Below are 27,692 nucleotides of genomic sequence, written 5' to 3'. Positions count from 1 at the left end.
GTCCCACACCTGTATCAGAAGTTCCTGCTCAGAGAAACACCCGAGATCCTGTTCCTGGATGAGCCTGTTCAGCCCCTGCTGCTGTAGAGGGGGACAGATGATTCCATTTGATGAGGCAGGATAGACCTGGGCTCTGTTATCAGAGCACAGAGAGCTGGACTAGTACAGAGAAGCTTTTGATTTACTCTGATTTTTGCAGCGAGGGTTTGTGCTGTGAGCATTGCAGGCTGCATGCAAATGAAGGCGACGTTACCTGACTCTGGCCTGGTTGCTGGATTGAGGTTTAATGAGATTCTTTGGTTTGCCTTGTGTCAATCTGTTGTAGTTAAGTGAGATTTTTTCCCCCTACTGTGTTTTGCCTTTGATGCAATTTTGCAACACTTCTTGTACTCCTAAAAGGGCCTTTTGGTGTCTTTGAAAGTTTCTCAGTGCAACATCTCTCTGGACAGAGTAAATGAAGATTAAGCCTCGGCAGATAGCAAGAGAAAACAAGCAAATGTCTTTGCAGAATCAAAATGCAAGGGCAGCAGTGGAGGAGCTCTGAGGTTTGTGTCTTTTGTCTGGGAAACCAGAACACTTGAACAAACCTTTTCCTGGAGCTGGGAGCTGACTGGTCTCTCCAGGCTGGGAGTCTCTGATCTCAACTCAGCTGCTGGTTTCCATAAAATGTGCAGGGACCCCAATAACTGTGGGGCAGCAGGACACTGGGGATTGGGCACAACCACCTCCAGCTCTGCTGTGCAGCCCGGCACTGACCAGCCTTTCTCCACCTGACTTTGTCTGCTGATGAGATCTCATTCATTGCCTGTTCATTGCCATACTGTTTGTCTTCCCAATCAGTGGAATAAACTCTATAAAATCTCTATTATCAGTCTTCATTATGCCCAGGTTTGTTATGATTGTGAATTAATAGACTTTATCTTGGCATAAGTCAGAAGGCATCAGCCTCTCTTTTCCCTCCTAATTTGCACAGGGATTAGTTTTAAATATTCTCTCTATGAAGCCGCTTCTGTTGTTTTCTGGCTCTGCTTGGGTTCAGTCTGTTTTAAGCCTCAGTGTTCCTGAAATGCCTCTTCATTATGAGTTCAGAGGAGGAGGAATGTGTTCCTGTGAACCAGGGCGCTCAGCAAGCTGGTTTTGTAGGGGCAGGTGTCCTCGTTGTAGGTGAAGTGTCCTCGTTGTAGGTGCAAGTGTCCCCGTTGGAAGTTCTGGGGAACACACAAGTGTTTAAACAGCTGCTGGAGAACAGCCCAGCCCAGCCCAGTAAATCACCTGAGCAGTTTCCTTTAGTGCCTAAATTGAGGAATCCAGCAGAATGCCCCTCCAGCTTAAACCCACCTTTCCCCAGGTTGTGATGCTGTTTGCCTTTTCTGTGAAACTCCACAAACTCCTCAGTGTTGTACAACAAACGGTTGAGTGTGTTCCGAGCTGTGAGCCATCTCTGCTGCAGCTGGTTCTGTATGGGGTGTTTCCAGCTGGGAGAGGTGACAGAGAGGAGCAGCCATTCACGAGTAGCTCACACGTGGATATCATGGCAGGGAAGGGGTGCCCTGCCTGTGGCCGAAGGTGTTCAGGGCTCGGGTGCTCCTTGGGCACAGGGGTGTGTCCGGCTGCCCCCCCTGCAGCGGGGAAGGGGACACACCACGGGTCCCCAGCAGGAACTGCCCAGGGCGAGGAACAAACACTTGGCACGAGCTGGTGGTGGATAAACCTGGGGACTCTGGATGGGAGGTGCTGGGGGCACGTGCAGACCGTCACATTTGCACCAGTTTAACGTTGGTTCTGTTCCCCAGGAGAACTGCTCGGCTCAGGTGCTGCCTTGCCCTGCAGGACCCTGGTCGGGCACGTCTGCCCACCCTCTGTAACTGACCCTGCTTCTCGTCTCTCCCCTCTGTCGTGCACAGATGAAATCCTCCGACGTGGACCAGGAGCTGTTCACTGAGAGTTACTGCAAGGTGTGCAGTGCCCAGCTCATCTCCGAGTCCCAGCGCGTGGCCCATTACGAGGTAGGATGTTCCTGTCTGGGGCTGTTTTCCGCAGTTCCGCTCCGAAAACTCGGGATTCGAAGAACTGTTCCTGCTGGTGGCGTCTCACCCTGCCAGTGATGTCACTGCAGCCGTGTCTGCTGCGTGTCTGGCTTTTCCCTCTGTCTGAATTTGCCAAGTCAGGCTGCGATTTGAACAGGGCTGAAGGAAACACCGTTAGCAAGGAGAGCAATTAAGAGTGCAGCAAAACGAGCTCAGGTTGTATTAAATTTGCTGCACTGTGCTTTGCTGAGTAGGAATCACTGATTGTGCAGAGAATAGATTAGTGTTTGTGAATGTATTTAAGCACTTAAGAGGTGGCAAGCAATGAACAATTAGGAAGGATGGATTATTAGAGATGCGTTAGAGCAGCAATTAACAGCACTGCGTGTCCTCAAAACAAACTTAAATACGTTCCTATTAAATAAGGAGGAAATTATTGAGGGATATGCTGCTGTAAATCCTTCAGGAAAGGAAACCCACTGCCTCTCCTTGTGTCAGCACCTGCTCCCTGTGCTGTGGGGAACGTTCTCCAGTCTGCAGCAGCCTGGTGTAGATCCTGCCATGGTGAGGGGCTCTCAGTGTTCACCCAGTGAGAGAACAGCCATTTTCAGGTTCAGAAGCAGAGGAGGTGTAGGGTCACTGTGTGTGGCTGTGCAGGAGGGCTCAGGGCACAGTCCATCACCCCTTGCATGGTAGGAACTGTGCAGGGACTGTCCTCCCCTGGGGATGTCAGGCCGAGGAGGGACGTGTGAGGTGGTTCAGCCTCTCCTGGAAGACTCCAGGAGAAGTGATTTATGTCTGCATCATCTGTCTTTACATAGAGTGTCTATACAGAGTAAACTATATTAACTTCATGTATTTGTCATATATAACATAGAGATAATATAGATATTTAGATAATATGGAATAATTTGGTTGGGTTTGGTGGCCTTGGTGGTCTCCAACCTAAACAATTCTGTGACTGTGTGTGAAGAGCTGGGGAGTGAGGGACCTCTGCACTCACAGGAGCTGTATTTTGCCCCTGCTTTTGGGCACTCAGTGCCTGTAGTGTTCCAGCAGGGACCTGGGAGATGAAGTTTCCCCAGACGTTTGCTCTGACTCAAGTGTTTTGTAATGGATACACGGTGGAGACATTTGTGTGGCCAGTGGAGACGTCCCAGCAGCTCAGTGTCCGTGCTCCGAGGATGCTGTGCTGCATTAATTAACAATGGGAACAAGAATGCACGTTCCCTTGTAAGGCACTTTACACGTCTTGTTTTGGTGATTTCCTTAAGAGCTCTCCTGTAACTGCTCCTCAGGCTGCCCGGGGTGTGCAGCAGAGATCCCTGGCAGCCAGTGGGAAGTGGAAGGCTGGAGTTTTAGGGACCCCTTCCAGGTCTTGCTACTGGGCACTGTGGGTGCCGAATTTTTGCCCACAGGAGGCAGGAGCATTGCTGCAGGAATGGGAGCAGCTCCTGGTGAGCGCTCAGCCAATCTCTCCTCCTCTGCGCCTGTCACTGTAGGTATGAGCTGAATCATTAATTCATAGCAGATGTTTTTGAAACGTGGAAGGCAACACGGTTTTGTGTTGTATATTTTAGTGCGAGGTGTTGTGCTCGTTTGTCATGCCCCGCGAAATCCCAGCAGACGCCGGAGACGTTCGGCACAATAATGTCACTCCCAAACCTCGCCTGTGGGTTGCATAACACGGAGCAGAGGGGTGAGGGAGTGAGCTGAGGGGGCTGCTCAGGGTGGCCCAGGCGCTGGGGGTGCCCCTGCCCCGGGGCTGTGCCGTGGAGAGGCTCATCCCTTTGGGGTGCCTGTCCTGCTCACGCTTTGGAGTGAGACAATCATCCTCCTGGCACCTCCTGGAACCCACAGGCACAACCAGAGGCTGCAAACCTGCCCGGAGGTGTTCCAGGGAGGTGGAGCTGGGTGCTCCATCCTGCCCGAGGCTGCCAGTCCTTGCTGCCTGGAGTGTAAAATTCGCTGTTTCTTCCTAATTGACAAAGGAGCTGCTCTCTGTTTGCACACCTTTTTTTTTTTTTTTTTTTCCCTTCTTACTTTTAAAAAGTGTTCTGTGGTTAAAAACTGATTCTTTTCTGCCAATCTGTTTTCAGGAGCCCCCCAGGGTGGGCACCCTGGCTGTCCACAGGCACTGGAGACCCTCAGTGTCCGTGCAGCTGGGGGTGCTGGGGTTTATTTTGGTCAGCATTGCTCTTACCCTTCCTGAGCCAGAGCCTGGAGAGAAAGGGGATTGATCCACTGCCTTGCTAGCGCAGTTGAGTGAGCTCTGCAGCCCTTGTGCCAGGGACTGGAATCTTGGCTCTCTGTGCATGCAAAATAAGACATTTCTCTGTAAGAAAATAGAGGGAAACAGCCTATGAAAGGGGGATGTTTTTATCTTGCCAAACAGGAATAGTCAATTCCAATCGCTGTCTCGTCTCCTTCTCCAAATCACCAACCAATAATTCTCTTCTTCTTCGCTACTTTGCCAGGATTAAAAAATAATTTTATGTCAGTCACGCAATATTAAGCGATATTATTTCCAAGGGCAAGTGTAGTGGAAAAATGACAAAAGGATCGGGGTGTGTGCAGCATATTTTTGCTTCCAACTTGACATACAGCAAATACTGCCCTTATTTCATGTGCTTTGTGCAACTGTGTTTCTGGCTTTGTCTGGTGCTGTGCCCTGGCTTTCCTTCCCACCCCGGGGAAACTGCCAGGTCCTGCCCTCCTGCCCAGGGTTCACCCCAGGACAGAGCTGAGCCCGGTAGCTGCCTTGGGATATTGGTTTGTAATGACATTCCCGAGTGAGGAAAGGCCTTTAACGAGCTCCGTGCCCACTGTGGTGCTGAGGGTCTCAGGGGGTTGATGCTGGGCAACTTTTGTCCAGCTGTGAGAGGTGAGACAAATCTTACTGGGTGGTGTCAATGCCCTAAAGGGCATGCCTTTGAATATTGTAAATGTTAAAGCAAGTGAGTATCTTAATTCATCCTTTGAAGTGTCAGAAAACTCCCTTCCCACCTCTACTCCTGGAATAAAGCATCCGAGTGCGGATGCCTGAGACCAATCCCTGCTGGGTGATGCTCCCTGTGCTGCCCTCAAGTGCCAAGTGTCCCTTCGGTCCCTGGCTCCCATTTCCCAAAAGGGACCAGGGTGACTGACTGGGTAGAGGATCACAGAATAAGGCAGGTGATGCCCCACGCTCCAGGCTGTGCCAGGCAGGTGGTGGCCAGTGCAGGGGGGGTGTTTCACACCTTCTCATGTCCCACTGTCCACGTGCTGTGCTTGCTGCGACGCCACTGAAAGTCTGTGCCCCAGAGATGGGTTTTTCCTTTGCTGTGTCTCTGCATCTCGTCTCCCTCTGGAGCCAGAAGCCTCTTTGCTGCTGAATTCTCTGAGGATCACCCGTAAATTAACACTTCCTTCCAGCTCTGTCTTTGAGAGAGGTTGTATCACTCTGGTGAGCTGCTCTGTAAATTAAAAAGCTAAAAAAAAAAAATAGAGCTATGGTTTCTTAGTTAGCTCCGAGTCCTCATCTCTGTATAGAAGTGTTCACAGCCATTAGGAAGATGTTACCATTTATTTTCATGTTTCCCCTTGAAAATCCTGCAGGAAAATTACCTCATATGCAAAGTTGCTCTCAGATTTCACCCTGAGCTGCACATTCATCACCACGTTTGCTCCTCAGGCTGCTATAATACTTTTCTCCATTGTAATCTTTATTGCTTCAGGTGTTCAGATGGTGCTTTGCTTTGCCATTTAAAATGAGGGAATATGCTGGGTCTGGAGGAGGAGCAGCCCGGGAAGGTGCTGTGCCAGTGTCAGCTCTCCCCCTGAGATGAGGGAATGGTGCTTGAATGCTCGTGGAGCAGCAGGGGAGGGCAGAGGCAAGGCGTGTTGAAATTCAAATGTACAGGGAAGTGGGGAGAGCAAATAAAGTGCGGTGCCCTTTGGCTCCTCTCCGGAGCTGAGTGCTCTTTGGAATTTCTCACCCTGTCTCGGGAGCGGAGCAGGGAGCGCTATCTACAGCCCCATCAATACTGCTCGTCTGCGTGGGCTGGAGCAGTGCTGGGGTTAATCTGCTTCCAGTGGGGCTGTCCTTGGCTGGAAACGGCATGAAGCGATGGCTTGTCTGAAGGAATAATAAACATTGTTTACTATTGGCACATTAGTGCCTTAAGGATCAAGATGTGTGTGCTCAGAAAGGCAATCCTGTGTCTGAAATATTAATGCGCCGCAAGAGCACATACTCTATTTAACAAAATAAATGCTGGGCTAGAAAGCAAGGAGCTGGAATGTTCTGTTTCTGCTCCCAGCTCCCTGCGTGAGATGCTGCAGGCATTTCCAGGATGGAGGAGTGGAAAGGATGTGCTTCTGCTGGAAATAAGGGCTGCACTGGGCTATCGTGTGTCGGGGCTCTGCTGATGTCAGTGACCATGGAAGGGAAGGTGACATTTGCTGGCCATGAGCTCTCTCCTATGTTCTGCCACTGCTGCTGCTCACCTGTCACGTTGTGTCTTGCTTTGGTGGCAGTAATGTGTAAATCCTTCAGAGGATGAAGGAGGAGGGGACGTCCTACCTGTTGTTCCTGTGTCCTTCCCCGCCACCGCTGGAATCTGCTCTGCCATGGTGTTCGTGGTTTTTGGTGGTTGCTCAGACATTGCTGTTATCCTGCAGATTGTGCTGGTGTTTGGTAGAACCTTGGCTTGAGGAGGAAAAGCTAATGAAAGCGTGTTTGTGTTGCAGAGATGATGAAGGTGCTGCTCTGTTCTTTGTCTGTGCCCACACAGGCCTCCTGCAGATTCCTTGGCACCCAGTTCGTGTCGTGGTGACAGCCCCAGCTAAAATATGTTGAGGTAAATGTGGTCACCCACTGTACATGAGGGAGGTAGGTGGGTGCCAGTGTTTTAGGGCATGGGGCTCGTGCTGCCATCCTGCACAGAGCCCATATGGACACGCAGAACAGTGGCAGCTGCTGGGTCACGTGTGCTGCAGAAACCAGTGGAGATGGGGTGGGACTTTACAAGGCTCTGTGTTACTGCTCTGTTGTCAACATTTATGGCTGAGCATTACTTTTAATGCACTCCCAGCGTCAAAATCTATTGCTAAACAGCAGCACCAGCAGAGCAGATGAAGCCCTGTGCACAGCTTCCTTCCCAGGTACCTCTGTGCAGAGGCCTCTTGCTGGCTAAAAATAGCTGAAGGTCAAAGGTCCTTCCAGAGCAGCAGTGAAACGCTCGGGGAATGGGACCCCAGGGTTGGCAGTAATGGAGGGGCACCAGGGATGTCACACTGAGCCTGCATGGAATGAAAGCAGTGAAAGGTTGCTCTGCTACCCACGAGGGGCTGGCGCTGGCCAGCATTCCCAGGAGAGGTCCTGCAGCTCTTGCCTTTCCGTGGCATTCCCCTCCTGCTGCACAGGAGGGCACCTCTTCATTCCAGGTATTCACTCCTGCTGCCTTTAAAATATCAAACTTGCAGCCCGTGTTTGGGTGGGGGCTCCAGGTGTTTGAAAGCAGAGCCTTTAGTTCTCTGTGTGTTGTGACAGGCCCTCCCCCGTGTGCTCAGGGCTGACGGGCTCTCAGGAGTGACTGGCACTGATGTGCTGTAACAGGGGTTTGTTTCAGACAGGGAGGATGGAATGGGAACAGTGATGGAATGGGAACAGCAGCATCCCTGCTGGTGCTGCAGAGCCAGTGTTGAGCAGCTCGTGCACACAGGGGATGTTGCCTTTGTGTTAACTCTTGTTGCCCACCTGGTGCTGGGATGGTGGGGCTGTGCCAGAGGTGAAATCCACCCACACCTCGAACGTTGGTACCAAATGGCAGCGTGGCCTGAGCTGAGGAGCCTGAGCTGCAGTTGCAGGCAAGCAGGAAGGGTTTAGCTTGCTGCTCAAAGCACGTTTGAGAAGTTCCCAGCCTGCTTGCTCTGTCCCTGCGTCCCCTTTCCCTTGGCTTGTTCCTAGAGTCATAGAATGGATTGGCTTGGGTGGGACCTCTAAAGGTCTAGTCCACCCCCTGCCAAGGGCAAGGACACCTTCAGCTCGATCAGGTTGCTCATGGAGATGCACTGGCTGGAAAAATCCCTTAATGCCAGTGGAGAAGTAAATGCATGGTTGTGTTAGTGTAGATGTAAGATCCACTGCAGAGGGAATGTGAGGGAGTGATGTGAGAAGGGACTCCTGGTAGGTTTGGGGAGGAGCAGATGCCTGTGATGACCCTGGTTGTGGGGGACAGGTCTGTGGGTGTGGGACCACGTGAGCCGGGTTCTGAGCCCGGCTGCTCCTGCCACGCTGCTCCAGCAACAGCCTCCAAGCAGACTTATTTCCTCTCTGCAGGATACCCAGCAGTGTGTTGGACAAGAAATACTTTGACTACAGTCAAAATCAATATAGGACGTGGTGAAGTTAAAGATCACAGCTGAAATGGTGATTCCCGAGACAGAAAATTCATGCTCAGGATCCTCACTTGGAGTCAGCTTGGCAAGCTGGGAGGAGTGATCACAGATGTAGGGAAGATGAAGTGAGCTCGTAGTTGCTTGGCTGAATAGATCATCAGTAATTACCCTTACATGTAAACAAATCAATGTCCAAACCAGTAATGTTCTTCTCTGCTGCTTTGAAGCAGCCGGTTTGATGGGGGTGAGAATTCAGCTGAGCACTCAGGAGCTGTGGACACAGATCTGTGTGCCCAGGAAGGCACAAGCACCAGTAGACGCTTTTTAAAAAATTAAACTCACGGCGGAAAAAAGGGGCAGTTGATAGAAATGACCATAAATTATAAATGAGGCTTTGCAAAAATTACAAAGGGAGAAAAGGGGCATTGACAGGCAGCAGTGTCTGGAATAACAGCCGGAGTTTGGCTCTGCGCTGAACCACGGGGAGCTTGACAGGGTTTGCTGGTCGCGTGGGTAGGAGAGGCAGAAAAGGGAAGGCGTTTGCTGAAAATACTTCTGCCCTCTATTTAAAAAATGCAGAGGATGTTGTTATATCACAGAGGGAGGAATAGATTGGTCCCGTTCCAGTAGAAATTCGGGAGTTTGTCAGGCAGCGATTATGAAATCCAGAATGTTGTTGTTGTTTGAGTCGGCAGGTCCAGGAATTAACTCACAAGTGTTTGGAGTGCACTGGCCACACGCTCTGCACCAGCACTGCTGACCCTCCACGGGCTTGGGAAGGTGGAGGAAGTTTCCAGGAGGAAGAGAGTGCAGAGCCAAGCACGGCAACTCTGGGGGACCCACACTGGGAGCTGGAGCCCTCCAGCTTGGCACAGCTCCTGGGCACAGCAGGCTCGGGAGAGGGGCTGGAGGATGATGTAATGGGGTTTGGAGAACTGGGCCAGTCAAAATAACTTTCTCTCTTTTGATGAGATTACAAGCAGGGCCAATACAGATAATAAAGTTGGTGTAATCATGTGACTGCACGTTGCATGGCAATTTAATTAAGAAACTGCCAGCACACACAAAAAAATCAACACCGTAGACTAAAAGGATTAAAACCCACCCGATGGGTTTCTGAAAAAGAATTTTTTACAAACTAAGAGGAGCTGCAGCCATTTGGGCTGTCAGGATGGATCCCTCCTTGATCTCCCACTCGTGTCTCCAGCGATGCTCGGTGTGGCCACACTCCCCAGGGCTGGGACCCCTGGCCTTTGGCTGGAGAGGAGGTCACAGAGCAGGAGGAGCAGGAGGGGAAGGGCAGACTGACTGAAACCACGGAGCTGCCAGCACAGGAGGGAGCGAGGATTGATGAAGGGATCTGTGGGGAACAGGGAAATGAGCTCAGCTGCCAGCACAGCGTGAGGGAAGCTGCAGAGACGGTTGGTTTGAACCTGGCCAGGGGGGACGGGAGGAAGACCCTCACAAAATGGTGAAGTGTTGAAGTGTTTCAGACTGTCAGCTCAGCTTGGATCAGCAGTGCAAAGCGGGGCTGCAGTGGGGTGCTGAGCTCGGGTGGTCTGCTCGCCCAGAGCCCTGGGCAGACACAGGGCAGGGGGGATCTGTGTGTGTCTGTGCAGCCTCGGGCTGCTGCCTCAGCTGGGGACTTCTGGCCGTGTGAGGGGAGACGGGTCAGTGCTCCCCAGAGCCGTGTGTAGATGTACAGAGGAAGGATGAGCAGCCCCTCCATCATCCGGGGCGAGCAGGGCTGTGCATCCCAAACCAGCCCTGCCTGCAGCTCCCCAGGCCCTGCCAGCTGCCCCTGCTCCCACAGAGACCTCACTGCCTGCTCTCGCCTCTTGCTCCGGGCAGAGTGTGCTCCAAAACCTGATTTATGCAAGGCCAAATTGCATTTCATAGCACAGTTTAGCTCTGCTTTGCCTTTTTATGTTTCAGAGTTGAATTGCCAGAACTCTGCTGTCTCTGCCACAATCTTCTGTGTTAGAGTAGATTTGATAGAGATAGAAATGATCCATTTATTTACTTTTATTGATGAGCCTCACAGTGGCACATGAGCTTGCAATGCAGAACTCTGCAGCAGCTATGTGAAAACAGGCTCTCTCTGAGCTCCCTGCATGGCCAGGGCTGGTTTTCAAGCCCACAGCATTAAGCCAGACTTCATGCCTTTGAAAGGTGCTGTTCCCACTAGAGACAGGGAAATGAAGTGAAAATGCCTTTGGTGTAACACTCTGTACAGCTACAAAAGAAATATTCCCAGGCACAGAAACACCCTTATTGCACCCAAGATGAGGTTGTGGTGGCTGTTGGAGGTGCCTCCACAGGCAGGGTGCTGCTTCCAGACTGTGGATTGACACATGTGGAGAGGTTTTGTCTTTTCTAAGGCTTGTGCGTGTGGTGAGATGGATCAAAATGGAAGCTGGAGGTGCCCAGATCCCAATTTATCCTGGTTTCCTGGCTGCTGTTCGTGGCTCTTCCTTTGGCCCCGCTGTGTGTCTGGCACTTGCCCTCCTCGTGCCTCGGAGCTGCAGGTTTGCTTTGCGGAGGGAGAGGACAACCCACGGGGCTGTTTGCGAGCAGCAGCACGCCAGGAATAATCACTGTGCTCCTGCCGTGCTCCTGCCTGGGTGCTGGGCTGATAAATACACATGTAAATGTAGGAAATACCAGAGATAAAATGGATGACAAATGGGCTGCGCTTCCCCCGCCCCGCAGAGGGAAGGAGACGCTCACCACGGACGTGCAGAGGCCAGGGAGGATTCTGAGCTCTGCTTTTGTAACCGTAGGATAATGAGGCTGCATAAGGAGCCGTGTGGTTTTAGATCTTGCCAAACATAAGTCATTTCCTTACCTAGGCTTTCGTAAATCCAAACAAATGCTTGAGTGAAGGTGAGAGGTGTTTCACAGAGGGCTGAAGCTTTGCTGCCTTTTAACGCCAACGTTTGGGCATCTTTGTGGCCCAGCTGAGTGCCACGGAGCAGAACCACAATAATGATTCCTCTTAACATCTTGCCTTTGTGGTTTTCACACGCCCAGCAGCCTTCCCCCCCAAACATTTTACCCTCTAAAGCGAGCAGGCTGTGGCTGTGTGTGCGTGTGGGCATCGTGACGGGCTGGATGAACTCACCCGAGGGAAGAGCCTCGTGACTGTGGGGAGGATGACTCGAGGGAGGCTGGCTGCTCTGCGGGGTGTCAATGCTCAGGGAAGGAATTCAGCTGAAAAGCTCAGGCCACACTGCCTGTTCGGGGTGTTGGACTCTCCCTGAGCGGGCGCTCCGGGCAGGAAGCGGGACCGCGGCCAAGCACCGGGAGCGCCGAGAGCCGCCGCCCCTCCGTCCCGTGCATTTCAAACATCTGTTTTGTCATCTCCTAATCACACAGCTCTTGCTGCCTGGGCTGCTCATCTCATAGCTGGAGCTTTGGGGTTTCCTGCACTTAGCTCTGACCGTGGCAGGTCACACTGGCTAAATGCAGCAGGAGGACAAACTGAGGACAGATACTTGACGTTATTTATCTTGACTGATTTGCTCCGTGGATAAAAATTATTGTATAGTCCCATTTCTGCACACAAATACAATTTATAGCTCCCTGCAAATTTAGCTTTAAGTTCATACCACAGGAAAAAGAATTTTCCAGAACATGCTAATGATAATTTAGTATTTTCAAGTTGCGGCTCTGTGATCTGAAATTATGGTATTGCAGTGCTGTTGTTCTGTAGGGCAATCAGAAAAGGGAGATTCAGAGGAGGCATTTGCACGATAACAGCTGCCCACATATCTGGACAATATGCTGGGTGCAGGTATTTTGTGGCTGCAGGTATTTTGTGGCTGCAGGTTTTTCCTCCCTGCGTCTGCTGGAAGACAAGAGCTGACTGTAAGTCAGGGTTTTAAAGGTTTGTGTCTGTGCTCCTGCTGTAGAAGCTTTAAAATCTTCCTTTGTGTTTTGCAAGTCCCAAGGGTTTGCTTTGGCTGCTGCTGCTCCTGGCATGAGCAGGGAACCTCCCATCCCCTGTGACCCTCACCTGCCCTGTGACCCTCACCTGCCCAAAGGTGAGGGTGAGCTCCAGCCCTGCCCAGAGGCAGCAGGAAACCTGCTCGTGTGTCCCTCACAGGAGGTTTTATACCCCTGTTATATTTTGTCATGCTGGAAGTGTAGGAGCTGTGGGTTTGGTTTGTGTGTGTGTGCCTCTGACCCCTCACGATGCCATCCTGTCCTCACCTGAAGCTCAGTAACCCCATATTTCAGGTAACAAATTCCCTCGCCACCTGATCCCCCCCGTGTCTCCGAGGGGCTGCAGGCAGCAGGACTTAGGGGGTGGCTGGGGTGGACCATTTCCTCTGCTACTGGCAGGAGTCCCAGTCATCCCACAGCTCGTTTCAGCTGGGTGCAGAGCTCTGTGAAACCTCTGTGGGGTGCAGATGCTCCTCGCCTGGGTCTTTCCCCCTTTCCTGCTCCGGTGTTGGATACCTGTGCGAAGGGGATGTGAAATCTGACTGTGGGTTGCTTTAGTGAGCACAGCAAGAGTCTCCTGCTCCTTGCAGCTTCGGTTCTCCTTTTTCTTCTGTTTTTGTTTTCCAGAGTCGGAAGCATGCCAGCAAAGTCCGCCTCTATTACATGCTTCACCCCGTCGACGGAGGCTGCCCGGCGAAAAAGCTCCGGTCAGAAAACGTGGGTACAATCCAGGTCCCTGTTTATTCAGCTGCTTTGTGACTCACTGACTCTGGGCCACAGCATTCTCTCTGTTACAGGCACAGATGATAGGTGCCCAGAGGTAATGTTCAGATTAGCTGAAGTGCAGAGTTGCTGAAAATAATTTTCAATAAACCGCACGGGAATGATGCGCATCAGCAGCAGGGATTGCATTTCTAGTTATTGGATGTTCTTTCGTAGGACAAAACGTGCTGATAGCAGGTGCCCAGGGCTGACTCCATTTCAGTGTGGTGGCTGGGTTTGCTGGTGAGCACCTGGGGCAGGTGATGGGGGGGATGGAGGCTCCAGGAGTGGGGTGGTGGCCACTCTGGGGTGCTGCTGGCAGGGCCCTTGGGGTTGCTGTGCAAGGGTGAAGTTCCCAGCACGCAGCATCCAAACCAGTTCAGTGTGACTGGGGCTGAGCACTATTGATATTTACTGAGATATCTTCTAATCAAAGGGAGAAGGGTGCAGATTTTGCCCAAGGAATCTGAAAGCTCCTTCACACAGTAATTAAAACATTAGAGAACATTTCTGTTGCACATGGAGTACTTGCAGTTGCAATCTGCCCCTTGACAACAGGATCTCACTGCATTTTCATTGAGTTATTAATGACAGTGTGAAGGGCTCAGTGGGCAGGCACATACAGCCTGGGAACATGATCCTCCAAGGGGTTTGATTATGTCTAACAAGGAACCACATACTGCATGTGCATCTCAGCACAGGGATATGGAGGACAGAGAACCAACCAGACCTCAAATAAGTCAAAGCTGAATTGTTTCCCACTTCTTTTCTGGAAGGCAGCATGGAGAAGGAGTGTAATTCTGTGGTTGCTGGTGCTTGTGCCAAGGGAAACCCTAGTGGGGGGTGGATTAGTGAGTCCTCGTGCTCTAGGTGAATGCTGGGCTAGGCCAGACCTAAATTCTAAAATTATTTGTGTTATGAAAATATAGCAGGGAAAATCTGCCAATGTTTAGAGCTCAAAGTGGGCTCGTTGCTGATCAGATATTACCCAAGCCTTTGCATTTAGAGAGAGCAGAACTATTTAGGACCTCTCGAATGCTGCACAGTGACATCCCTGCCATGGACACGTGTGGCTGTGGTGCCTGATCCCAGCAGTGTCACTGGGCCGTGGCACAGCAACTCTAATGAGTATTAGAAATAATCCATGAAGACCAATTAAATTCGTGCAGAAGTATCTGCAACTTAAAAAAATGAATATTAGCCTTTTTTTCCCCATCAGAACTGTTCCATGGCTGTGTGCCATTGGGTTTTCTGTCCTGCTGGCCACAGAGCCAACACCTTGTCCCTCTGGCAGCAGGAGGGAGAGGCAGCTGCAGTTGTGGATACTCGGTGCAATGGGATCGGAGGCAGCATTTGCTTCCTGACCTTGTTGTGAGGTGAAGGGTAGTGCTGTTTGTAGTTTGAGGGCTGCAGAAACACCCTGCATTCCCAAAGCACCCGTTAGCCCTTTGGAGTGAGAAGCAGGAGGCTCATACAATTAGTCCTGCACTGGATAAGGGCTCGGTTGTTGTGCTCTTCGTTATTGGTTTAATTTTGTGTGGAGGAGGGGAAAAAAACCTCATGGCTTGACCTTCCGTTTTAAATTTCTGCTTAACATTTCAGCTGAAAGTCATCTGAGAAGGTGTCAGGGCCCTGCTGAAATCAGGAGTCCTTTCCTCAAGTCCCAGGATTGGTAAATCAGATTTAATCAACCTTTTCTCACTGCCTTTAACTAACAGGACCCTGTTTATGATCAGAACAGACATGATGAAAATGTCTGGTGTGTTATGAAACACATTTTTTTTGGCATGGGAGAAAAGCCTTCAAATCCTTTCTAGCCCTACTGGTACTGTAGGATAGTAAATTGCTTTAACCAGCTTCGGGAAAGGGCTCATAACAGTGAGGATGAATGGTCTGAGGGAAGGCAGCAGGATATTAGATTCTGTGGCTGAGGTGATGTGTGTCCTGCCAGGCAGTGCTGGGGGTGGTGGAGCCAGGGGCTGCCTCAGCTCCCCATCAGTGAGGAAATCACAGTCCTGAACCCTTCTGGGGCAGAATTGACCGTGTGCTGTAGCTGAAATCTTCAGCATCTCCACTGAGACTAAGGGGGTTTTAGGGCCAATGTTCTTGCTCTGTCTTTTGTACCCTACCAGAGGTTTGCAACCAAAGCACCCAGTACTGGTTCAGTGAAAGAAATCAGTGATGGAAGACTTTAATTCATTCTCCAGCAGGTTTAAATGCCCACAGAGACACAGCTGGGTGGTGGTAGCCAGGGTCCTCTGGGTCATCCCATCCTCCCCAGGCTGCCAGTGGCTCTGCTCCTGCCAGAGTGGGGACTGTGGGACATGTGCTGACCTTGTCACACCCCCGCACTTCACCTGGGGCTTGTTGTTTCTCAGCATGTCCAGACTCAAGTGTTTCAGCTTTAGGGAGCCATAAACTGGCTCTTTTCTTGTGCCATGAGAAAAACAGGCTCCAGAATGGCAATGGCCTGAATTTCCTGTGGAGCGTTACAGAAAGCAGCCCTTTAATAGCAGCACCTTCATGCACAGAAAATTAACTCAAATTTAAAAGTTATTTTGCAGTGCTTTCAGTGCTGTGGTTTATACTGCTGTATTCAAGGGCTTGTATAATCTTTTCTTCTTAGTAAAACCTAGGAAATGAAGACAGCAGATTTGTATCTGTGGAATAAAAATCCTTACTTTTCCTGTGGATTGCTTAAGGAATACCCAGCAAAGGGCTGCAAGTGCCTGGCCCTGTGTGGGGATTATGCCTTTTAGCAGCTTGTTAACAGGCAGCAGAATAACTGAAGTTAATTCTGTTGGATGTACGAGACTGGCTTTGAAGTTTCTAATATCACAAAAAGAAGCCCTATAAATTAGGCTGGCTTGGCACAGCTGTGGAGGGGGGGAAGAGGTGGGATGCCAGTTTTGGGAGATGGATGCTCTGACTCCCAGCCCCTGGTTTGTTCTGTTGTGTGAAGCTCCTGTGCTGCGTGGTGGCCAAGGTTTGGCTGGAGAAGGCTCAGGGAACGAGGGGTGGAAATGTTCCCTGGCTGGGCCTGGCAGCAGGGGGTCAGGGAGCTGCTGGGTGGGTGTGTGGCAGCTCAGAGGAGCTGTCAGTGCCTGTTCACTGCTTCAGCCCGGGCTGGCACAGGAGATGGGCAGGGATGGGTGGGTGCATCCCCGGGGAGCAGGTGCTGCCCTGTGCCCCGGCTCGGGTGTCCTGGCAGACAAGGGGTGTGATTTCACCAGCTGGCTGCACAATCCTGTCAGCGCCGTGTCATTCAGGGGGTGACAAAAGACACCCGGCTCGGCTTTCCCCGGCCCCTCCGGTTACAGGTAAAACAGCCGCTGACAAATGAGACGGCATAATTACCCTTCAGGGCTGAGCAGCCCGGAGCTCTGGCTCTGTGCAGGGCCGGGATGGTGGAGGAAGGAAGGGAGGGGATGGTGGAGGAGGGAAGAGAGGTGATGCTGCTGGTGGAGGATACGAACGTGGGTAAATGCTTAATAACACCCGAGCCCAAACACCTCGTGCATCCTGCTGAGGAGGAGCAGTTCTTGGTGTGTGGAGCTGGCTGTGAGGGAGCAGGGGTCTGTCATGTGTGTGCAGAGGGACCTGCAGACCCACCAAGAGTTTGGGGGTGACCCTCCTCCCCTGCCCACTCACTGAGGTGCCCACCCAGAGACTTGGGTGAACCGGGGTGAGCTGTGCAGTGAACTGTGGGTCAGTGTAAACGGGACCCTGGGCTCTACATGAGGTGTCATAAGGGTCTTTGAGGGGGGTTTTATTTTCTTTTTTATGACTGCAGTCTAGCTGAGAAAGTAGGTTGGAAAGGAAAAAGTGTCACTGAAGAGCAGCCCTGGCAGAGGAAGAGACCCTGGTGCATTAACACCGAAGTGTATCAGCTTTTCAAACGAGCTCTGTTGGAGGCTCTTTATATGTTGCCACCACTGATGATCAATAGAGTCTGGAAATTTTTTACTCTGCTCTTAACTTTCAAGTGATTTCCCTTTGAAGACATAAAATATCTTGAGAGAAAGCTATTTAAAAGAAGTGCAAATTATACTCAGAACAGTACTAATCACCTCTTGAGATTTCTCCCTAAGGTTTAAGTTGATTTACAGTTATCAACAACAAAAAAGTGATGAAAATCAGTCATTTTTCTAATAGTGCCTTTCTGGGGGATAAGATGACCTTCAGTGGTGGGTCAGGTGGGTAGGTTCACCCAGAACTGGTGAGGGGACATGCACGATTCTGGCCAGTTCATTTGCTTCTCCCACCTGCACAGAGGGTTGTGCCCCCCAAGTCCTGTCCCCCAGGGGTTTTGGGGTCTCCTGCAGAAGTGCCTCAGGGGGAAGTGCTGGTGTCAGAGGGCAGGGAAAGCTCCAGGTCTGTGTGACCTCAGCCAGAGAACAGGAATAAAGGCTGAGGGAAGGGAGGCTGGGGGACGTGCCAGGAGCCCTGTGGCCGTGGGGGACACAGGTACAGGCTGAGCTCCCAGCACAGAGCAGGGTGAAGGTGCCAGGCAGTTGGAGGTGTCCCCTGGGCAGGGCTGGGACCGGGCAGGAGTGAGGTTCAGAGGCACAAGGAAGGGAAACCTCTTGGCAGCCATGGCCTTGGCATAACAACCTGGATTCCTCTCTTCTTTCTCCGTGACTGTGCTCGGTGGGCTTACACACCTCTTTTTTTGTCTGTGTTTTTGTCTCCACCCAGGGCAGTGATGGTGACTCAGTGGATAAGAACAAATGCTGCACACTATGTAACATGTCCTTTACCTCAGCAGTGGTGGCCGAATCGCATTACCAAGGGAAAATCCACGCCAAGAGGTTAAAATTGTTGCTAGGGGAACAACCAGCATTAAAGGCCACAGGTAGGTGCAGAGGCAGCGAGTGGAGCAGGAGGGGCTGGCGTGGGGGGCACGGGGGGCTCGGTGTGTGCGGGCAGAGACGGGCACAGCCTGGATGGCTGAGTGGTGGTGGCTGGCAGAAGCAGCTGTTCCTTTGTGTTGCTGTCATAACAACCTTTAAAAATTGCTGATGCTCGTTATTGTCTGCTTTGTTCGTGCAGATGAGGGGTTTGTCAGCCGGGGGCTGGCCCTGGTGTGAGAGCCCTGTCTCTGGCTCCACGCTTCCCAAGGGTTTTTGCTCGTGGAAGACAATGTCTCTGCTGGGCACAGAGAGCCAAACCTGGCTTTAATTATCAGCAGCTCCGCTAATAAGTTTAATAAACCTTTGGTGTTACTGTACAGAGCAGAGCATGAGCTGCGCTTGCCTCAGAGGGAAATCCAGGCTTTAAAAACTCTTGGATTGATTGTCTCTTGATTTTTGCCCAGATGGGTTTTCTGCTTTCCTCCACAGTGATTCCACTAATGCAAGCCTATTAACTTTCACATTTAAAAAGTCAAGTGTTGGAATCGGATAATTTAACCATCTTATTGTTTGCTTAACCATAAAGTCCCTGAAAAACACTGATAATCTGTGGAAAAAAAAAAATTCCTCTGTTGTTGTGGGGACCGAGAATGCTCAAGCAAAGCACTCCCTGTTCTCCAGGAAGGATCCCTGGGCTGAGGTCCTGCAGGCAGATGTGACCCAGAATTGCTGCCCTGGGCCCTTCCATTTCAGGGAAGAGCACAGAGAGTGATTCCCATGTAAGCTGATGATTTGGATTCTCCCGTGGGGACTGTGCAGGCAGGTACAGGGACCACGGGGCCCGGCCAGGGCAGGGCTTGCCAAGGGCTGCAGCCTGGCATTGTGTTTTGGTCTCACTTTTGAATCATCTGGATCAGCCTCACAAGGCTCTAAGTGAGCCACACTTGGTGCTCCAGAGTAATGGGCTCTTCAGCCATCCTAATCACTGGGAAGGAGTAATTCAAGGACTCATCAGCTCTTCCAGGCACTTGATCTGGAAGATGAAGCTGAGCTCAGGAATACATTAATAAGCACCTCCTCGCTCTCCAGGAGTTCTCAGAAATATACCCTTTGGACACAGCATTTTTCTGAGCTTCCTTAAATCACCCAGCATTTTTCCACTGGATTTTTGTCCCAGTCCTTCGTGTCTGGCACCAGGGAGCTTTAATTCTGTCAGACAGATCTTCAGAGACTCCAGTGCTCGTGAGTCTTGGGAGTGAACTAAGCACAGCCCTGAGTGTGCTGGATGCTCCTGGGGAAGATACTCTGCTGCCTGATATTCTGGGGTTTCTGTCTCATCAGTCCTGAAGAAAATCACATCTAGTCTCAGTCTCCTTGCAGAGATACACCTTCCCCTTCACTGTTACCATCCAAATGGAACACAAATCTCTCGTTCTCTGCCAGTGCTTTCAGGAAAGGGAGAAGTGCCCCAACAGTCGGGTTTCTCACAAAAACGATGTCTCATCATGACAGTGAGGTAGTTGTGATCTTTCCTGTTGCTCTGCTGTACAAGGTTGTACCCCTCAGAGGCTTTATGTCACTGCCATTGCTGACGAATTCCTCTAGTCATCTCCAACATCCTCTGTCAGCTTGCATCCCATCATCCCCAGGAGTTATAAACCAAAGAATTGTGGGGGAAAAAGCTGCTGCCTTCATTGATCCGAGTGAACCTGCAGGGATTGTTCCAGGCAAGTGGCAATAGTCCTGGCTTTGGGACACCAAGGGGGGCAGAGTAAATGGCTTTTGGGTTTGGATGCAAGGATCTGTCCAGCAGTGGCTGGAGTCTGCCTGAGTCCCAGATTTCTGGGATTTCTTCTGAAGAAAAACCGAGTTTCCCCAGTGCCCCCTTGTTGTGGCTCAGTTCTTTCTTGTCCTCATGCTGGGTTCCTGGAGCGTGCCAATGGAAAAGTTGGGTGCCATTTAAATCCAGCTCAGAATAAAAAGCTTTGGATGTGAGAAAGAAGTCAAACGTTAGTTCATCGCTGGAGTGCTAAAGTGTTTCTAACTTTGTATTTTGCCTCTTGCAGCAAAGTAAGACTTTCTCACTTCCCTCCCACAGTGAAAGGGAGCGTAAGGCAGACTGTCATGAGCTATTTAGCATTTTGAAATACTTGAAATAGTCAAACTCGCAGCTTTTATGTTTGTGTTTTAGATGGAGAAACATTTTTAACGTTTGACGTTTTGTGAGTGTTTATTATTAATTTTCGTGTCGCTGCTCGGGGAATGATGGCATTTGCTGTTCTGCAGCAGTTATGTAGCACATATCAAACCAGTGAATCCACACTTGGGGAGAAGTCAACTTTCATCTGTTTCTCTTCAGGAGGATTTGGTGAATTTGGGATGTTTTCATTAATTTCCAGGCCAGCTCAGCCCACCTTAGGAGTGGTGGGGGTTGTCAGTGGGACCTGAGGAGTGTGGCTTTACAAGCAGGTGTTTTGTGCTGAGTGCTGAGAGGAAATCCCTGCCTGGGGCAGCCCCTCTGTGGTTTGGGCAGGGGGTCCCCACCGTGGGGCTGCAGCCCATGGGTTCAGGGGGAGCCAGATGTGGTGGTGGGCTTAGAGAAGGGTCAGGGTGGGCATGGGGGCTGTGGTGCCACCCCGCTGACAGCCTCCTGCCCAGCCTTTGGGGCAGCACAAGCCACCAGCCTGGAGAGGGCTCAGAGGCACAGCCACAGGGCTGCTGGGCCAGCCTGGGGCTGAGAGCAGAGATGCTGCTGTCGGGTTCCCTTAGTGAGTGGGAGATGTAACTCCTGCAGACACCACCAGCTCCGTGAGCTTCAGCCTCCCTGGTTCCCCTCCGGCCACAGGAACATAGAGACACGGGGAAAGCTGACCAAAAGGGTGGATAGATTGAACTTCACAGCCTGGGGCTTGCAGAGCAAGTCAGATCTGTCAGAGCTCCGGGGCTGCTGAAGTCACTGGTTGTTTATAATGGTCTGAACATCTCTGCAGCTCAGTCTGGTGCCCCAGCACAGCTCAGCCCTGTCCTAGGGCACTGCAGAGGGTCCCCCTGGCATCACTGGGGCTGTTCCCAGTCCCTGTGGCATCACTGGGGTCTGGGCATGGACCCCTTCCTGCAGGGGGGCTCCTCAGGGAGTGCAGAAACGTGTCTGCAGCAGGCAAGCTGTGCTTCTTTTTGTGAGCCAAGCACCTGCAGGGTCTGTGTAATTTCAGTTCAGAGAGGCAATATTGCAGTTCCCTCATTTTTTTCCCAGTGGCTGTGCTGGCCCCTGGCTCTGCTCTTCTTGTGCCTGCAGTTCTGCCACGTGCACCTTGGAGGGGCTGGGCCGTGTCTCTCCTGTGGAAACTGTAGGAAAGGTGTTGTTTTTAGGAGCCAAATCCAGCTGGGCCCTGCCTGGCCCTGCCCCTGCCCCGAGCAGCTCTTCAGAACTCTGATACCCTGGCAGTCATCACCAAAAACAACAGAGGCTTGCAAATCCCTGGAAACTGAGAAGGTTGTTAGTAATGTTATATGCAAGATAGAATTTCCTCGAAGGAAGTTAATAGACGAGCAGGTCAGCAGAAGATTTATAACAATATTAACTTTCTCAAGCCGTGGAGTCAATCACAGTGGGCTCCAGGCATGACTGTGTGCCTAAATATATCCCTGTGTTGCCATTCCTGGTGTCAGACACTGAGGTGGGTTTGGCATCCTCTGCCCTGTGTGCTCATCAGGGCTCAGCTGGATCACCTCCTGATCAAAGGGAGCCACCACGCTCCTCTCTCCACCTCCAAATGTGCCTATTCCAGTGCCACGGAGAGAGCAGGCTGTTAATTATTTAGGGAGCAGACACTTCATCTGGAAAAGAAAAGGAAAACCACATAAAAGGGAATTTTTGAACGAAGTGTGATAATTAAGTGCTAGTCATTGTATATTTTTGTATCACGATGTTGTCTGAACTTTATTTCACTTTAAACTGTTTTTCTGTGGCTCTGTGACTTGTACTGTACAAAGTTTTGGGGAACTGTGTTGAACAAGGTGCACTCCATTATATAAAGACTAATCACCCTTTTTTATTTGGAATGAAATGACTGGGGGTCATCTTTGTGTTCCTGGATGGGCTGGAAAATGGAATTAAGTTAAGATCAGGGGTTGCTGGTACCTGACAATTCACAATATGGTCTTTGAAGGATGGGACTGACTATTGGGTATTCTTTTTTCATCTGTGACAATTTACAATGACTGTGGCTTTCCCTGTTCTTTCTGAGACCAAATAAATTAAAAAATAAGAATCCTGAGATAGTGATAAATCTGTCTCTCTGTCGTGAGAAGGAGATGGCTCTGCATGGTATATTTATCCTCCATCGGTGATTTTTCCTTGGAGTAGCAATTTAAGCAGGATAAGTTTAGCAGATTTAGTCACAACAGTGGTAAGAAGTGTAACTGAACTGAGAGCATCCTCCTTCCCCAGCTACTGAAATGCAGAAAGCTGAGGAACAGTCCCGGGCTGTCCTTTCATGCTGCTTTTTTTAATGAGAAGTGGTAGATTTCCAAGCAGTGCCATCCAAAACATCCACTGGGACCCTGTAACTGCTGCTAATTATTCCCCGTGTCTAATGTGGGATCTGCCTGGGGCTCTGCTGTTACTCAGGCAGCAGCACAAGCCTGGAAAGCTCATGTCTGAGCGTTGCCTTTTTGCAGAAGCTGCCCTGGGCTCGCTGAAGGCGCCGCACTCGGACAGTCCCCCGGCGGTGCCGTCGCCGCCGCAGCGCCGGGACTCGGACAGGTACTGCCAGCTCTGCACAGCCTGGTTCAACAACCCCATGATGGCACAGCAGCACTACGACGGCAAAAAGCACAAGAAGAACGCGGCCAGGGCTGACCTCCTGGAGCAGCTGGGCAAGACCCTGGACCTGGGGGAGCTGAGAGGTGAGGGAGATGGGGACGTGGAGATGGGGACCTGCTCCCCGTGGGATCCGGTGACCCTCACCCGCTGTGGTCACTGCTCCCCTGCTCCAGTGGTGCAGGGACCCCGGGGTCCTGTTACTGCTTCATGAGGTTCCCACTTCTGTGACAAAAAAAATCCCCTGCTCCAGGGTGCCAACCTGCAGTTTTAGCAGCATCCTTTCCAAGTTGTTTCCTAGGTATCTCTTCTACCTCCTCCCAAAATAGTCCCTTCCATTGGCACACACGCCTGTCCTCGAGCAAGTGTGGCCCATCCCTGGGAGAGGAGAACACGTTGGAGCCCTTGGCCCCACGGGGACACGGGGATGGGAGGATGTTGCTGGAGGCAGAGCACTCCCTACATGTCCCTGATGGAGAGTGGGACAGAGCTGTCTGCTGTGATTTAATTAGTGCTTGTAAAACACTGCGGTGGCCCCGGGGCCACACAGCCAGAGGAGCTGAGCACTTGCTGCAGGGATGTTAAACACAAGTTTTCTGTGTTCCTGCAGAAGGGAGAGCAGCCTTCCTCTGTCTGTCTGTCTGTCTGTCCACCCGTGCTGGCCCCATGGGGAGGGGCTCTGGCACCTGTAGGATCCCTGTGGGGGCTGCACCTTGGGGTCACACAGGCTTTGCACCCCTCTGGGAGATGCTCTCGTGCAGAGTGGAGCCACAGCCCCCCGGGACCCCCAGGGCCTCTGGAGCCCGTGGTGGGGAGCTGTGATTTGTGCCGTGTCCAGGACTGAATCCTGACAGAGCACAGGTTTGCTCTGAGGGGCAGGCACAGGAGAGGCACGAGCCTCTTGTCTCTGAGGTCTGGGTTATGATCCCCTGTGCAGACCGAGGCAGCTGAGGCAGAAGGGCAGGTTTGATTCAGAGCCACATGGGGGAGGTCTGGTTTGCCAGTGAGGCTTTGCAATAACATTTTAAAATACCTGGTGTTTTTTTTTCCTTGCTAAATGAAATAATTTTCCTTTAGATACTAATGACTATACAATATATTGTGCATTTCTTGATCTCCCATAAACCTTGTAATGGTTATCCAGATCCTCCTGTGCTACCTAGTGTGACTCATGGTGTCATCAATGATTCATGGGGCTGAGTCACTGCCCGCTGCTGGAAGGATGTGGGAATAAAACCTGGGACAATAACATGGAAGTGCTCGGTACTTTGAACTGTGCCAAGCTCCAGAGTGGCCGAGGATGTCATTAACTGTAAATAAATCAGTGGTGAAGTGTTTTAGTCATTTAGCTTGTGCCTGGGAGAGGTGAAATTGGAGGCCTTCACAGCCTCATCAGCCGCTGGTTTTTACCCTCCGGTGGTGCTGTGCTTGGCTGGGGTTTGCAGCTGGGTCCAGTGTGGTCCCTCTGGAGCTGGGGGTGGCAGGAGAGGGGACAGCAGAGCTGTCCTGGCTGTGTGTGTGCCTGGTGCAGGGGAACAGCTGTGGCCCTCTGCTTGGACACTCCAGGATGCTGTTTTGGAGGCTGCAGCCTGTGGTGCTCCCCAGCACCAGGGAGGTGTGCAGCCAGAGCCAAAGGGGCTGTCCCTGAGCCCATCCCTGAGCCCATCCCTGAGCCCATCCCTGAGCCTGCCAAGCTGGGAAAGCTTTTTTCCACTTTTTCTTAACTAGGCTGTGTCCATCTGTCCATCTCTGTCCCTCCAGAGATGCTCTCCTGGATGCACTCAGCTGCCAGCCCAGAGCAGATCCTTACAGGTGTTGAAGGCAGTGGCTGCCTCAGTTTTCCCTGGAACACAAAGTCATCCCCTTTCCCTGCATCCCTGGTGGCTTCTCCCATCACAGCTTAAATATTAATTCTATTTTGACTAGTGTGGGAGACGAACATTTGATGCATTGTGTGAGCCTGGAATAAGCAGTGTCAGTTGAAGTACAACATTTCAGCAGCCTTTGATGTTGTGATAATGGCTGTAATAAAATATTTATTGATAAATATGAATGTGTATTTGGAGAAATAAGAATAGAGATGTATTTTTGGACAACTGATATTTATAGGAAACAAAAACATTGATTCTTCTCACCAAGTGCTCATCTTGCAATTTTGAAGTCTTATTTTCTTCTCAGAAATGAGAAAGAGGAGGAAAAAAAAGAAAAAGGAGAAGTGAGCACCATTTCTGCAGCGTGTGGTGTGTGTTGAGTTAAAGCTGCAGCACAGGGGAGTGCACAGGCAGGGTCCAGCCCTCTCTCTCTGAGCAGCTCTGTGTGGCTTTCCAGTCATGGCACTGAGCTGCTCCAGGTCCCCCTGCTCCCAGGGCTGGCCTGGAACCCCCTCTGCTCCTGCTGGGCAGGGAGGGATGTGGGCATAGACTGAAAGAGGGAGAAATTAGGAGTTCTCTTGCTGCAGAGCTGCCTCCCCTGGCTACCCCTGAACCCTGGCACTGGCACGGCTCCATCTGGCAGCTCTCGCCCTCCCCAACCTGTGCCAAGCACAGGGAGGAAGAATGGCAGGTTTTCTCTGTCAGGTCACACCTCACCAGTTTCAGTCCATGTCTGGTGTCCCCCATGGCCGAGCTCTCGTGTTCCCTCTCCCAGGCAGGTTGGCTCCTCAGGGGCAGGTGGTTTGTAATGGACTCTGCCTGGTGCTGGGGCTGAGTCAAACTCTGCAACAGGTGCCCTGAATCCCTGAAAGAAAGCAGGGCAGCCTGTGCAGTACAGCAGGACAAGGGCACAGGGATGTTTTCACCTGGAGCCTTTGTGTTCTCAGGTGCATTGGCAGTGTTGCAGATGCTGTCTTGCAGAATCAGGCAAAGAGCTGAGTTTCATTTTCTATCTCGTCTCATAATTTCTTTGTATGCCTTATAAATACTTCTCGTTCTGTTCTGTCACTTGTGGTTAGTAAGAAGCAGTTTAACAAGAACTCCCCTGGAATGGGTTTTAATGCATTTTATGCAGAATGACATTAATGACTTGGCTTGTTAATATTTCATTTAATGGGGATAGGAGGACATTCAATTTTACATGAATGCATGTCACGCTGCAGGGGAGGGAATGCTGATGTGTCATGAGGATGCAAAAGGGAATGTGAGCACAGCCAGAGCCCAGCAGCTCCTGGCACAGACTGCTCGGGCTGGGACCACCTTCCCATTGCAGATGGCCCGTGGGGTTGAGGTTCAGTTTTATGGAACCAGTTTCAGCCAAGTAGCAGCTTTGGTGAGCTCCAGTGGGATGAAGTTCTGGTGGTGCTGGTGTCCTGGAGGTGGTTACTGCACAGCCTGGTTAATTAACACTCTGGGTTTCCTCTGCAGGCCTGAAGCGCAGCTACACCTGTAACATCTGCAGCGTCACCCTGAACTCCATAGAGCAGTACCACGCGCACCTGAAGGGCTCCAAACATCAGACCAAGTGGGTATTGTCTCGCTGCTCCCCTGGGCTCCAGCCAGGCTGTGGCTGCTGGGCTGGAATCGCCTCTCACGGTGCTTTGAACTCCCAACAGCCTCGTCAGCAGAGCAGCTCTGGGGGCTCTGAAAACACAGAGGCCCCTCCAGCTTGAGGAACACATGGGCTTCCTGGAGTCCTGCTGGCTTGTGGTTAATGATACCAAGTTTGCAGCTTCTTTCATGTGTGAAACCTCAGAAGAGACACCGGGAGTGTAATGGGATTAGGTGTTTCCCAGTGAAACTGTTTTTTGCTGTGATTTAGAGCAATTATACAGTACCCAGCTCCGAGAACTGGGGGGAGTCTGCTCTGTCAATTAGTACAAATTATTAAAATGAAGTGATGAAGATACATGGTACCAGAGAGTAGATTAATAAACTAATCGCTCTTAATGCACTTACATGTGAGCTTTGGGAACTGTTTCAGGCTGGAGCACTCAGGACTGCCCAGATTAGGAGAGGAATATAAAGGGATATACCTGAAGTGCTTCAGGTAGCTTTGAGGGCAGTCTGAAAGGTGAGCAGGATGAGCAGAACCAGCAATAACCACTAATGGCTCATTTGGCTTAAGCCAGCAAAGGATAAACCCAGCCCTTCCCCAGATGATGTTGGACCTTCACAGATTCCTATTATTCTGTCCTATTTTTTCAGGGATTTGGGATGTCTGTCAGATGTGGTGACCCAGCACACCTGCCAGTGCAGGTTGTTGTGGAGCAGGGGGCAGGGGCCAGGCAGAGCTGTGGCTTTGGGCTGTGCCAGGAGCAGTCTGGGACTTTCAGCAGCTCCTTTGCTGCCTCCATCTCCCTTTCTCCTCCAGCACTTCTCCCTGGTGGGTGATCCCTGCTTGGCCAGGTTACAGTGGGGACAGTGTGGACAGGGGGGTCTGTACCCAGTGCAACAAATTCCCACTGCTGGAAAATAGAGCCAAGAGCCCTTCCCGTGGGAAACCTGGAATGAGAGCATCTGTGCTGAGCTGCCTGGGCTGTAATTTATCCTTCCCCTGCCGGTCCTTCTGAGCCTGTATCATTATTGCTGTGCTTGCTGCTGGGATTACTGTGAAGGATAAAGGAGTTCATCTCAAACCACAGCAGCCTCATGGACGGGAAATAGAGATGTGCAGAAAGATGTGCCACCACTTTGCAGTGCCAGGAGGGTGCCTGGTCCTCTGGGTTATCCCCACACCTGCTCTGATGTGCAGTCTCCTGCAATTAGCAGAGATGAAGAAATCTTAATTTCTAGTGCTGGGGACGAACACCTTGGGAAGTTGTAGGGAGTGCTGTGGCTGTTGTAGGGAGTGCAGTGGCTGTTGTAGGACTGCCATGGTTGTTGTAGGACTGCCGTGGTTGTTGTAGGAGTGCCATGGTTGTTGTAGGAGTGCAGTGGCTGTTGTAGGAGTGCAGTGGCTGTTGTA

The 27,692-nt window shown here is 51.2% G+C and overlaps 1 protein-coding gene across 1 annotated transcript in view; it reads left to right on the top strand.

Moving 5' to 3' along the window:
- Positions 1 to 27,692, top strand: part of ZMAT4 (zinc finger matrin-type 4) — a 45,165-nt gene that overhangs the window by 13,185 nt on the left and 4,288 nt on the right. The window contains exons 2-6 of the mRNA XM_027667080.1: positions 1,905 to 2,006; positions 12,984 to 13,073; positions 17,817 to 17,973; positions 22,652 to 22,879; positions 26,153 to 26,249. Of these exons, the coding sequence (XP_027522881.1) occupies positions 1,905 to 2,006; positions 12,984 to 13,073; positions 17,817 to 17,973; positions 22,652 to 22,879; positions 26,153 to 26,249 (674 nt within the window). The remainder of the gene's footprint in view (positions 1 to 1,904; positions 2,007 to 12,983; positions 13,074 to 17,816; positions 17,974 to 22,651; positions 22,880 to 26,152; positions 26,250 to 27,692) is intronic.

The sequence above is a fragment of the Corapipo altera genome, unplaced genomic scaffold (genome assembly GCF_003945725.1).
Source record: "Corapipo altera isolate COAL_440 unplaced genomic scaffold, ASM394572v1 275, whole genome shotgun sequence".
NCBI classification, from domain to species: domain Eukaryota; kingdom Metazoa; phylum Chordata; class Aves; order Passeriformes; family Pipridae; genus Corapipo; species Corapipo altera.
The sequence above is the reverse complement of the archived record's forward strand: the minus strand, read 5'-3'. Positions and strand labels throughout refer to the sequence as shown.